Raw genomic sequence first — 13,823 nt, 5'->3', positions numbered from 1 at the left:
AGGAGGAACAGAGCATCAGGGAGTCTGTCCCAATCTGATGCTGGGGATTGGGAGTGTTCTCTGCGGACTGGGACACTTGGTACAAAACAGACCATCTGTGTTAGTGCCAGAGAAAGTTGGTTCTGGTGGGTCAGTAGCAAAGAAGTTGAATGGCAGGCAGGATGGGTGCCTGAGAAGGAAATGCATCACGGATCTCTCACTTGAAAATGGATATTGCTGAGATCTGTGATACCATGATACCGAGGGGTCGACAGTTTGTTTAATTGTAGACAGGTCCAAATAGCAGTCGCTGAAGAGTGGTCTTGAACGTATCTCTTATGGCTCTTTGATTCTGAGGCATCAGAGAATTTTACAGCTCTGGCTTTCTTTGCTAGCCTTTTGGCTGCAGAATTCCTGTGGATAAGATGAGGTGGTCCTGAACCAGATGATTTGCCTTAGCATCCCTTCATTTTTTGAGTTACAATACCAATATTTTTGCATTAAACACAGGGATCTAGTTGACATACCCACTATGACTTTCCTTAAATGTTATTTTAGGCTGGAAAATGCCATTCTTTGTTTTCAGAATTAAAAGATTAGCATTTCTTTTACCAATTCTACAGTGCCTTTCAGGATTATCCTGCTTCTTAAGCAGAGGTGAACCCTGGTGGTTTTCCCTATCTATGCAGTCACATGGGACTGAATTAAATCCAAAGTGGGGCAGCAGGTTTGTCAGTGTAATGGGGGCAAGACCTGCAGTGTCTCCATTCAGCTGCTTTCTCTGTTGCTTTACCAAGGGAGTTCTGGGCAGCTGGAGGGAATTCTTCAATCATCCTTTGTTCTCTCTTTCTGCATCAGTTTTCCACCTGTGAAGCCCAATACACCACCACCAAGTGCAGCTGCAATTCCTGCCACTTTGAAGCCTGCAAGGAGTCCAATGCCCACCCCCTCCAACCCCACCAACAAGTGCACCTGCTACAGGCAGAGCTGCCAGCTTGTATTTTGCAGCCTAAAAATGGAGAGAGAAAATCTCTTTAAGAGCACAAGCCTGTAGTGATGTGCCTTTTCCATCACTGCACTTGGCAATGTCCCCCTGATAATTGGTGCATAAATAAGCCTTTCAAATTAGTGGGTTAATATATATAATCTCGTGCTGTTCCACAGGTAAGAGTTCATAGTACCATCTTTCCAGATTTTAATTGTCTGATGCATGTAGTGGAAAAACCAGGGTAAGTCAAAAGACAAAAAACAAAACAGCAATAAATGAGAGGGAATGGTGCCACTTGCCCTAAAACCAGCTGTAATTGCACCACTCCTAAAAAAAACCTAGCCTGGATCCACCCAATGTAAATAATTTCAGACCTATGGCTAATGTTCCCTATCTGGGGAAGGTGATAGAACAGATTGTATTTAGATCACTTTCAATTGGGCTTCAGGCCTGGATTTGGATCAGAAACTGCCTTGGTCACCAAGTGGCATTACCTCTGCTGGAAGAGAGAAGGGGGAATGCAACCCTGTTGATTCTCCTAGACCTCCCATCAGCTTTCGATACCATCAACCATGTATCATTGTGAAGAGGTTGGCTGAACTGGGGGTCAGGGTCACTGCTTTGCAGTGGATCTGCTCTTATCTGGCTGACTGTCTCTAGATGGTGGTGCTAGGGAACTATCACTGTGCACCATGGCCTTTGAACCATGGAGTTCTGCAGGGCTTTATTTTGTCCCCTGTGCTTTTCAGCATCTACATGAAACCACTAGGAGAGGTCATCCAGAGGCTTGGGCTGAATTTTCATCAGTATGCTGATGACACTCAGTTCTACCTCTCATTTTCATCCAATCCAAGTGAGGCAGTGGCCTTTCTTAACCAGTGCCTAAGTTCAGTAACAGACTGGATGGGAACCAATAAGCTGAAGCTCAATTCAGACAAGACAGAGGTACTGTTAGTGGGAAATCTGTCTGTCCAGCTGGGGAATTTTCAACCTCCCCTGGATGGGTTTGCACTCCTGCTAAAGGACAAGGTTTGCAGTCTTGGAGTGCACCTGGATCTCAAGTTGTCCCTTGTTTCTCAGGTGGAATTAGAAACATAGAGAGTCAGAAGGGGTCTCCTGGGCCATTTAGTCTGACCCCCGGCTCCAGCCGGCTCTGCTCACGACATGCCCACCATGTGCAGGAGCACTTTCTACCAGCTTAGGCTGGTTTATCAGCTATGTGCCTATGTGGATGAGTGGAATCTTGCTATGCCTATCCATGAACTTGGAATCTTGTGCCTGGATTACTGTAATGCATGTTACATGGGGTTGCCTTTGAAAACAGTCTAGATACAGCAACTATTTCAGAACAGAGCGGTGCACCTGCCAATGAGGACTGTTTTTGTGAACATATTACCCCAGTCCTGTGTAGACTACATTGGCTGTCAGTTACCATCTGGGCCTAATACAAATTGCTTACAATAACATGCAAAGCCCTAAATGGCTTGGGGCCAGGATATCTGAAGGAAAAGCTATCTCCATATATCTCAATCCCATCATTGATATCTTCATCCGAGGCCCTTCTACAAATCCCTCCCCACAGTGAAGTAAGGGGGGAGATGGCTAAGGGAAGAGTATTTTCTGCAATAGCACCCCACTTATGGTACATGCTTCCATTGGAGATTTGCCAGGTATCTTCTCTTTTTTAATTCAGGTGCCAGTTGAACACAATTTTTTTCCACAAATTCTATGGTATTTTTTTTTTTTTTTTTTTTTTTTTTATAACGGTTCACTATATTGGTTTTATGTTGCCACTGCCATGTTAGAAGTTTATTCGCCAGATAATTTATTATGATAGTTTTAATTTGGTGGTTTAAATGGTTTTATTATTAAGCAAATGTCTGATTTTATTGTTTTATTGTACTATTTTATTGATTTTCCTTGTATTGCTTTATACAGAATTATTTTAATTGTTACTGTATATGCTGTAAGCCACCCAGAGAACCTCACAGCTATCAGTGCAGCATATAAATGCAGTAAATAAATAAATAAAGTTATGCTGAATTTCAAGCCATTCTGAAAAAAATGGCCACAGCTACAGAAAAAGTTCTTGAAAACTAATACATCTATGCTTTTTACTTCGATTGTTCAAAAGGCGTATCATTTTTTTTCAGATTTTTATTTCTGAAAACTACTAATGTGAGGTTTACTCAGGTTTGTTGAGAAAGGTGATTCTTAATTGGCTTGGTGAATTTATGAGTGGCGTTTCATTGTTATTGAGATGTTTCTGTCCTGCAAAAGTCAAAGGCAGCAACTGCTGCTGACATTTGATGGCACATGTCCACTTTCATCCTGAAGTTCAGATGCTGTCAGTGTTCACGGCAGCAGTGACCTAGTGCATTCTCTGTGCTATGCATATTCTTTTAGTTATGGAATGTGAAGATCCAATTACATTAACACTGAAGATGTAGCATGAAACTTATCCTGCTCCTTGAAAGCATACCTGAAAGCACTAGCAATGTGAATGTTAATAAGGAATCCATGTTGACTGTTATGTCGTCTACACTGGTCCTCTGTGTTTCTGCATAAGTTAGAACAAGGACCAATACTGAGGGGCAATGTGAGCTCTGGTCCAACAGCATCTGGAGGGCCATAAGTTCCTCAGCCCTGTTTTAAGACTACCTTTGATTTTATGTATATATTCATTTATTTATTACATTTCTACACTACCCAATAGCCAATGATCTCTAGGTAGTTCACCACAATTAATTGAAAGAAGACAAGCCAGATCAGTAGTGATGGCCAAAGCCCACTAGAAGTGGATAACCCTGTGAATTCAGAGTGATTGTGGCAACTTTTGTTAGAGCAGAAAGACCCATCCTCAGCAGAGGCCAATTAGGACAAGGCCAGGTCAGAGTCATGCAGAGACAAAGCAAGCAGTACCCTGTGTGAGTGGATGTTTTAGCCATACAGGAAACTTTGGAGTGCAATCCAGTGGGTTTTGGCATCAGTACTCATAAGCCCCTGAGCTCAGGGGCTTATGAACATTCAGTGCAGAGTGGGAGGAGCAAAGCAGTGTTCACTTCTCTCTGTTGAGGCACTTTGGAGGGGGAGAGAAGGAGGCCAGGGTGCTGTTCAGATCCATTGTATTTTGGAGGCTCCCCTCTCCTTCCCTCCCCACTCACTAAAATGCCTTCCTTTACCTTATCTCCGAAGTTGATTTCCTAAGCTTGGCAAGGCACCCACCATGGCCCTTTTCACACTGGTTTTGAGGAGGAAGGTGGATCAAAGGAAAGAATCCCAGCTCTGAAGCTGGAGCATTGTCTCCAGCCGATCCAAATTATCCTCTCACCCCAAGACAGTATCTTAGGGCCACAGGATTGCTGTCCTCATGATCTACTGAGTTTATTAGTAACAGTTAGGGACTTCTGCATTTCCCATGCTGTTATTATTCCCTACTCACACTTATTCATGGGTACCTTAGATCAGATGGTGAGCAATTTCATGTCAATATCCAAAGAGAACTTTCAGTGAGCTTTTCAAGAGCAGGGTAAATGCAGCATTTAGTTATTAAAGTAAAAAAAACAACTTTTTTCTTATGCATGTGCCCTATTTTTCTATACCACCAAGCCACTTAGAGGTTTTGTAGCAGAATAGAAGGGAAGAAAACACTTTGTAGTACTCCAATCTCAGTTCTGCAGGTGATAGAGCAGGTTAACAGACTCATGTAGAAAAGCTCTAGTAGTTCCCCTGCAGCATACTAGTGTGCCCTGACACACAGTTGGGAAATCACTGATTTAATGCAAGAATTCTACCACATCCTCCTGAGTTTCCAATCGTAGTATTTTTTGCAGGCATGTTTAACACCCACCAGATGAAATACAAATGACTACTAGTTTTTTATCTGACTCCTATCTAGGAGGATGGTTGAAAACAGAAAAGCTAATGGCCACAGCACAGAATTGTATTTTCTTGGTACAAAAGAACATGAACTATGAAGCTCTAGAGCCTAGCTCTTAGATCCATTTGCTTGAATAATAAGTTCCACTGTTTCCAGCAGGAGTTTCTTCCGCAGAACTGTGTTAGGACTACAGCCACCAACTCTTGACTATTGGGGTTTTGATCTCAGCATATGCTACTGTCATGCTTTCATTTCTCGAAGGGCCAATCATTTAATGGTAGAACTAAGCTGTGCTTTCTGTGCCTGGTGCCAGGGCTTGCTTCTGAGTTGACAGGCATAGAATTGAGCTGTCACTTTTATGCTTGGCTGGAAAATGTCCACATTGGTAAGAATGACTCTGTGTGTGTGTGTGTGTGTGTGTGTGTGTGTGTGTGTACATGCATGTGGTATGCATCTCCTCCTACACCCAACATAGCCCAGTTGCAGCCTCGTGGGGGGGGGGAAATGGTGCACCCTTGCTTTAACCCTTTGCTGGGTTTCCCTGATATTCTATTAGAAAGCAGCAACAGAGCATCCTCATCCTGAGACTTTCGGCAAGAGTTCTTTTCCGGCAATTTGGATGTGACAGAACATTATGAGAAAGATTGATTTCTCTCATTCCCCCTCCCCCTCCTACCTATGTGTCATTTCTTCCTTATTTCCTTAATTGCTGGTTCCTTCGCAGTAAAGACGGGCAGATCAATGGGGTTAATACAGAAGATTGCTGGGAGGCAGAGTGCCATTGATTCACCAGCAGGAGCAGAGCCTTACCTTCCCCAAGTTTTTGGTTCTCTCTTCAACATTCACAGCAGCACTGTTGACATGGTCTTCAATCCTGTCAATCTTCCCCTGCTGGGACTAGATGCAAAGGAATTACAAGTGAGCTTTCCTGCTGGGAAGCGGCAGTAAGCCAATACACACCATTTTAATGTCTGTAATCAGGGCCCCCACAGCAGCTTTCATCTGCCACACTCTGCAGCCATGCAGCCTTAATGGTAGTTCATTAATAGCGTCTGATAAACTGTACTGAAAGCACAAAATTACATAGAGTGAGGGATTCAACTACAAGGCAATAAAATGAGGCAATATTACTTGGAGGATCGCTAGAAGTTAAAGTAAATGGCTGCTAAAACATATTATTTAAGCTACTGTTATGTGAATAGACAGACACCATGTCCCAGGGGGGAAATCCAAACAAACATTTATGGGTTATGCTGGGTTTTCATACAGAAAGCAAGTCCTGCTTTATAAAGAGAGGCATCAACAACAGTGTACAAATTTCCGAGCAGTGAAAGCAGAACTGGGATGTTTTGTCTGAGCCTGTAAAACATTAACTGTAAAAAGGAGATGGCTGGAAGGGAATTTCTATGCTTTGGGTGTGGCATTGTGAAAAGTGCTTCTCAAATCCAAGTCATATTCCTGGAGAATGACCTCAGCTCTGCGCAAATGTGTTCTTACAGATGTATAGCTTAATCTCCATTGCAACTGTAAAAACAGATTTCAGGTTTTTTGGACCCTGCTACTTTTGAAAAAAGTACGGATTATGAAAATTAAGATTGCCACTCAGGACAGGAGATCATTGAAGCAAACAAACAAAAGAGCAGGTTTCAACTAGAAAAGGGTTAATACTATTTTCCTTCTGTGATATCACAGTTATATGAATAAAATTTCAATCAGACACAGAAAATCTTAATATGCATATTGACATGCACATGGTGGGCATGTCATGAGCGGAACCAGCTGGAGCTGGGGGTCAGACTAGATGGCCCGGGAGGCCCCTTCTGACTCGCTGTTTCTATATGGAAGGAAAAATGCTGCAAAATGGCTTTGTATTTGTTATTAAGATATGTATAGTTACTTGTTTTCTCCCAAGTAAAAAGAATGCATTAGCTCTCAGTGCACATTTTAGATGTTTTGGCTTCACATGCAACTGAATTCAGATTCTTTTTTTCCTTTTGTACCCAGTGAACTAGAGTGAACACAATCCACAATTAACTATTTATTTATTTATTTATTTATTAAAACATTTCTATGCCGCCCCTTGCCGAAGCCTCGGGGCGGCTCACAACACAAAATAAAAAACAATAAAATACAAAAATAACAATATAAAATTAACAATATAAAATAAATAACAATATAAAAGACAATATAACAATTGCCTGGCCAGTGGACAGAACAATGCATAGGACCCATACTCTGAGCTTATTTCTCTGCTGTTGAGGGCTAAATGTTCTGCAGGTTGAAATTTTGGTTGGCAATGCACCCTTTCCCAGTCTGGTCCGCTCCAGATTTCTTGGACAATAACTTCCATAACTCCTAACTAATGTGGAAGGCAGGAAGCAGGTGTCGTTGTCTATGATGATAATGATGACAAAGGCTTTCATTACTTAAAACAAACAGAAAGTCCTCTTCCTCCCTACCCCTAGATCAAGTGTGGCAAGCTGCACAGGTGTGGCAAACTCTAGTGGCATCTTCGTAAGATTGCAGATGGATCTTACAGAACAGATGCTACTGTTGGATGTGTTCCTTCCCCGCTTGGTGCATTACAATCATAGGCACTTTGCCAACTTTGTGACCAGTATGCCAAACAGTCAATTGTTTGCTAAGTTTAATCAAGCCCTAAAATGAAAGGTAAAAAGGTCATTGTATTTGCTAATTAGATCTCAGCAATAGAGGAAGTGCTGAAAGTGAGGGAGTTCCAATATACTTCTAAAGTTTCTCATGGTTTAGCAGAATTTGCAGGGAATTTCAAAGGGTAGGGTGAAAACAGAGAGGTTCCTTCACTTGCAGTATTATAAAATATGTCCAGTAAAAATATAGTAATACTTATCAATGTGCCATATCACCCTGTTAAAGAATGGCCTTCCACGCTTCTGTAACCTGTGTAAAAATACCCTTGAGTAAGTGTGTAAGTAATGGCAAATATGTCTGTGGTAAGTAGAGAATCAATATTTGGAAGTAGTTCTTGCCAGAGCAGTGTGGAAAGGAGATGCTTTCTTTTTGTTGTTGTTTAGATGGTTATTGTGTTGACTGTAGGAAGAAGCTCAGGATCTTGCATGCTTATTCTAAAATAGTTTAGGCTAATTTCAGGATATGATACTGTAGAGCTCCAGTTGCTCCACTCCAAGTTAAGTTTGTTGTGAAGAACAATCCTAGTCATGTATAGTTGGAAGTAAACGAATCCCAGGAAAGTATGCAGAGGATTCTGGCCTATACCCCATTGAAAGTTACAAGATTTAAGTTTGAAATGACTACTGTGTTCCAATGGGACTTACTCATGCTCTGGATTAGGGCATTTTCATCTGTGATGAATGCATGGAAAGAGATCACTGAGTGTGGAAAGGGCTTGGTTTGTGCTGTGGCTCTGTCCTAGGAACTGTTTCTAATAAGAGGGCTCTAAGAACATATAAGATAAGAAAATGTGCATTACTGGATAGAGTTCCCCTTCTCTGAGTAATGATACCTTACCCTAGCACAACTGGGATTCAAGAAGAGAATTTCTAGGGTAGAGCAGTCTGAAACCTGGCTCCATCAGAAGAATGGTTGTACAACAAAGCATTTAAGGTTTTTCCTGTCGATGTCATAGTGTCAAAGCACTGAGATTAACAATAAGGAGGATGCTCTGTAGGTTACCTGGGTGTACCCACTACTTCTGTCTTACGAGGTGTGTTTGCAAGGATGTTCAGGGAATTTCATGTTTATTTGGTGGATAACCTTGGAGAAAATTATGCATCACAAGAGATGTTCTGATATAATAAATAATAAAATTCTTCCTGTGGGGTCCAGCACAACTCTTTTCATCTTGCTGCTGTGAATGAATGTCAAAGTAGGGAAAAGAATCAGCATGAAATTGGGACATCAAAATAAGAAAGAATAGGACAAAATCTTGTCTCTCAGTATGTGTAAAATATACTCTCCATTTTGCCCTTGCAAAATGTTCTGGGCTAAAGGAAGAGGTGTGGGTCGACAGAGGCATCTCAATTTAGAGGATATAATTGGTTCCCAAATCTAGAAGCATTACCTCCCATCCCCTAAATGTATGTATATCCCCAGGTGATTTTTTTTTCAGAAGAAGTGAGAACAGTTAGAAACAAAAAGTTAAGGGCACTATCCTGCCACGGTGCCCATAAGCTGCCAATGCAGAGCAAGAATAGTGGAGGTGATCTTTGCCTATTGGTCTCTTTCACCTGCCCACCATTTATGCATTTCTTAGGTTGCTTTCCTGATCTTAGGAGTCTGCCAGGGGTTGGGGGAAGGGAGGCAGAGCTCCAATCTCCAGCTGCAAAATTAGAGAACAGCCTCTGACCTCAGATCTGGGAATCAGAAAAATCCTTTGGCCTTTCATTCACTGTCTAAGAACCATAGGTTCACTCCCTAAAGGAGGAAAAGATTCTTATACAGTGGTATCTAGGTTCATGAACTTAATTCGTTCCATGATTCTGGTTGCGAACTGAGTCAAATTTCCCCATAACGTTCAGTGTAAATAAGGTTACTCAGTTCTCAACCATATGTAATTTTTTTGAACCACAAAAATATTAAACAAAGTACAGTACAATATGAAGAGAAAGAACACTAACCTTGCTTGAGGTGACTTCTGGTGTGGAGGACATGAAGGTGGGTGGGGATGAGGCTATTGTTTGGAGGGAGAGGCTGCGACTGCAATCTCGATTAGAGAACACATGTCAGAGCGGGGAAGATGGCTGCAATCATGTTCATCACCCGATGCGGAGTTTGTGAATGGAAGCAAAATTTTGCCGAACTTTCTGTTCACGAACCGAATTGTTCTTGAACAGAAGTGTTCCTGAACTGAGGTATTACTGTATTTATATTTATATTTCACCTATTCCCAGTACTGGGACTCAAGGTAGCTTACAACATTAAACAGTTATATAACTAAAACGTATTAATAGAAATATACAGAAGTTATCAGCAAGAATATTAAAATTGTACCACAGTTAAACAGCAGTAAATAGAATGTAGACAGTAAAGCAGTGAAAATAATATATTTAGTGGTAAAATAGTAATTTAATGCCAACCACAAAATGTTCCAGCAAATAATGCCTATCTAAAATCAGTAATAGTAATCAGTAAACTTAAGTTTGTCAAAACAAGTGTAGTATAAATTGGAATATGGACTACCTTTCATTGCCAAATGCTGTTTTAGGAAACCAGTTTTCATAGAAATAACTGGGCTGCCTAGCTGCATGTGAAATGATCAGTGGTGTTTTCCTAGACTAAATGATATAGCTCTCAAGTGATCGATTAAAGTACTTACAGTGCTTTATACTAGAATTTCTATGAAGGTATTTTTAAAGTATATTTAAGTTAAAAAGCAAAGGGCTCAATCTAAGATTAAGCATTTTATGCCCAATTAATTCTAATGACAGAGGCTAAAATGCATGCTTAACTGTCCCAATGAAACTAGAAGGCCAATATCCCCAAAGTTATCAAAATTATAACTAACCTCTCAAAGATTCTATTAAATTAAACAGTATAAAAGTAGTAATAATAATGATAATATGATTCATCTTACAATAACTGAAATCTCAGCTGTTCATTTCTACATTGCTCAGAAAGCCTGAACAACTTTCTTATACTAAAAGTATACGGTACTTCTAAGGAAGCTACATATAAAAGTTAAGAATATTTACCATCTCCTGCTCATTATAATGCGGTTTTAAGCTCTTCTGCAGACTTGGAATGGAAATGTAGACCTTCTTTTATGGCAAGCAAAAGCTTCCTCTTTAACTGGGCTTATACTCTTCAATCTCTGGATATCTTCCTTTCAGATTAATAAGCAAAATTTGTTCATGTCTTTGAAGCTTAATACAGGTAGCTGTGCTCCTGTCCCTGTTTAGACTGCAACAAGAATTCCCAGCTGTTTCATTTCCCTAGAAGGTATCACTTCTGATTGCAACCTCTCTTTTATGAGGACCATCAGAGAAATCACTTTCAGAAGTCTAAGAACCACTCCCCTCCAGTTTGATGTTGCCAATCCTTGGTGGGACCCAGAGCTTGGGAGGGGACAGGGAGGATTGACTTAGTGCTACCTCCCAGACAACCCTGGCCAGGATAGTGAGATAGCTGTCTGATGTCCAGGGGCTGTGATTTTGGGGGATAAGCCTTCGTAGACCATCTAAGTTTGATAGGAGTCTTTTAAGGTTAATTTGCTTGGCTTTGTTCTTGTTGATGAGCCTTCAAAACTGATAGAGGCTTGTTAATGTGATTGGCTAGTAAAAGTGTGTTTGCCAGTGAGGAATGTGACCAAGGGCCTTATGATAGTGGGAGATGACAACACTGGTAGAGGAGAAGGCAATTAAGTTATCCATGTGCCATTGTCTCCTTCTGATTTGCAATCTAGCCACCTCTGCCTCCCAAGCAATTTTAATAATCATAAAATGTGCCAGAAGGATGTAACTAGAGAGTTCCACAGAGAAGTCACCACAATGAAGAAGATACCGATCCTGATAGCCACCCACCTCACCTCACCTCTGATGTAGTAAAGGATAAGATCACATTCTTACTATATCCATTAGTTTAGTATTTACTAGCAAAATAACTGAAATTAGACTAGATGGGATGTTTGTTGTGTGAGTGCACGGTTCCCTGGGAAATGCTGTATACTGATGTATTGCGCTCATGTGTGGGTTCCTGTCAGTGAAAGTCAGGCAATCCAATGCCAACAATGAAAGAAAGGCATTCACCGAGGCTTTTCATGAAACAGACAAGGCTGATCCAAGAGGAATGCTGAGTCACTGGGGTCCTTATAGAACTCATAGGCCAACCTTTCCCAACCTGGTGCCATCCAGATGTGTGGGGCATCCGGTGGACACACAGCTGGGGAAGGCTAGCATAGTCTTTGTTGTGGAAGAGGATTACTGCATAGGCCCCATTAACTGTAGAGGACAGGAAGAGAATCCACTGTGGTGGGAGATTCTAGGTGATTGGTGTCCTTTTCAGTGAGCTTTTAACATGCTGCTGGGCATGGGGGGAGAGGAGCACAAGTGTGCCAACTAGAAGAGTAGAAAATGGCTATTAAGAATAGTCTCACAGCTGCATTTAAGACAGGGAGTTTGGATCAAGCTGGCAACTTTCATGGATTTGCAGCCCACCCCTGATTGACTTTCTGCCTCACCTGGCTATTGCATCCTTTTCTAGGGGGAATTGAAATGTTTGTATTTTCATGTCAAGTAGGCCTCCACAATGAGCTTTCTAATCTCCCATTCATTTTACTGGGAACAAGAGAAATGCATTTATATCTACCTATTCTTTTATTTGCACTTTCAATGATGGTCAAAAGTACAATAAAAGTAATTATTATATGTAAACTGAAATTTCATAAAAATGACTAATTATGTGCACATGGATTATACATTGAGTGGCTGTGCATATATTTGTCTAAAACCTGTGGCAGAAGCTTTAGGTCAATATTGACAGGAATTCCTAATGTATTTTTACAGCATCTAATTTTGAGAGCAAAGTGTGCTGCAGAGAACATTTGGTAGCAAAATAATTAATCTGATTTCTTTGCAAACAAACAGAACACTAGCCCATTGGTAAACATTTAAACAGCTTACAGCAAACACATTCTACATGTCATATAATTTATTATCAAGTGCCCCAGACTCCTAACTATTTAATTAAAACAAAGACCTGGTCTATTTCTTGCTTCCAGAGATACATCTCCTTATCATATGGTGCTGCCATCAAGTGTGCATGTACACACACCAGGACAGACACATTTCAGTTGGAAGTAAAATTCTTCCAAACTAAATTATGGAAGAAACTACCCAGTAAAAAGAGTCAGTAGGGAGCCAAAGTGTGTCTTTTGTTCAGTCCAGTCATTAGATAGTCACAGAAATGATACCAATATTTATTTAAGCTATTCATACTAGGTTTGTTCTGATCCAAAACAAACTATGTATGCTGACATCCCTTTGAAATCAATGAGAGGTCAACTGGTCACTCATGTGCTTCACTTATTTCCATGAACGAGTTTAAGCAACTTTCTCTGTCAATCAATACCATCACAGAAATCTCAGTGTTGTTGTTGTTAGTCGTGAAGTCGTGTCCGTCCCATCACGACCCTATGGACAACATTCCTCCAGGCCTTCCTGTCCTCCACCATCCCCTGGGGTCCACTTAAGCTCATGCTGACTGCTTCAGTGACTCCATCTAGCCCTATGTCATTTTCTGCCGTCTCCTCCTTCTTTTGCCATCTATTGTTCCCAGCATTAGGTTCTTCTCCAGTGAGTCCTTCCTTCTTATTAGGTGGCCAAAGTATTTGAGTTGCATCTTCAGTATCTGACCTTCTAAAGAGCAGTCAGGGTTGATCTCCTCTAGGACTGACCAGTTTGATCGCCTTGCGGTCCAAGGGACTTCCAGGAGTCTCTTCCAGCACCACAGCTCAAAGGCCTCAATCCTTTGGTGCTCAGCCTTCCTTATGGTCCAGCTTTCACAGCCATACATTGCAACTGGGAAAACCATAGCCTTGACTGTTTGCAGGGTGATGTCTCTGTATGCTGTCTAGATTTGCCATAGCTTTCCTCCCCAGGAGCAAGCGTCTTTTAATTTCTTGGCTACAGTCCCCGTCTGTGGTGATCTTGGAACCCAGGAAAATAAAATCTGTCACTACCTCCATTTCTTCCCCATCTATTTGCCAGGAAGTGAGAGGACCAGATGCCATAATCTTAGTTGCCTTAATGTTGAGTTTCAAGCCAACTTTTGCACTCTCCTCCTTCACCCGCATCAAGAGGCTCTTTAGTTCCTTTTCACGTTCTGCCATGAGAGTGGTATCATCTGCATATCTGAGGTTGTTGATATTTCTCCCAGCAATCTTAATTCCAACGTGTGGTTCATCTAGCCCCGCCTTTCTCATGATGTGCTCTGCATATAAGTTAAATAGGCAGGGTGACAGTATACAGCCTTGCCGAACTA

General features: G+C 41.3%; 1 protein-coding gene across 1 annotated transcript in view; it reads right to left on the bottom strand.

Annotated features, from left to right (window-relative positions):
- The window catches only part of NR4A3 (nuclear receptor subfamily 4 group A member 3), an 85,401-nt gene that overhangs the window by 225 nt on the left and 71,353 nt on the right, over positions 1-13,823 (bottom strand). Inside the window, exon 9 of the mRNA XM_044453089.1 lies at positions 5,658-5,744. Within this exon, the coding sequence (XP_044309024.1) occupies positions 5,658-5,744 (87 nt within the window). The remainder of the gene's footprint in view (positions 1-5,657; positions 5,745-13,823) is intronic.

This window comes from Varanus komodoensis, unplaced genomic scaffold, assembly GCF_004798865.1.
Source record: "Varanus komodoensis strain SLA01 unplaced genomic scaffold, ASM479886v1 scaffold10, whole genome shotgun sequence".
Lineage (NCBI taxonomy): Eukaryota > Metazoa > Chordata > Lepidosauria > Squamata > Varanidae > Varanus > Varanus komodoensis.
The sequence above is the reverse complement of the archived record's forward strand: the minus strand, read 5'-3'. Positions and strand labels throughout refer to the sequence as shown.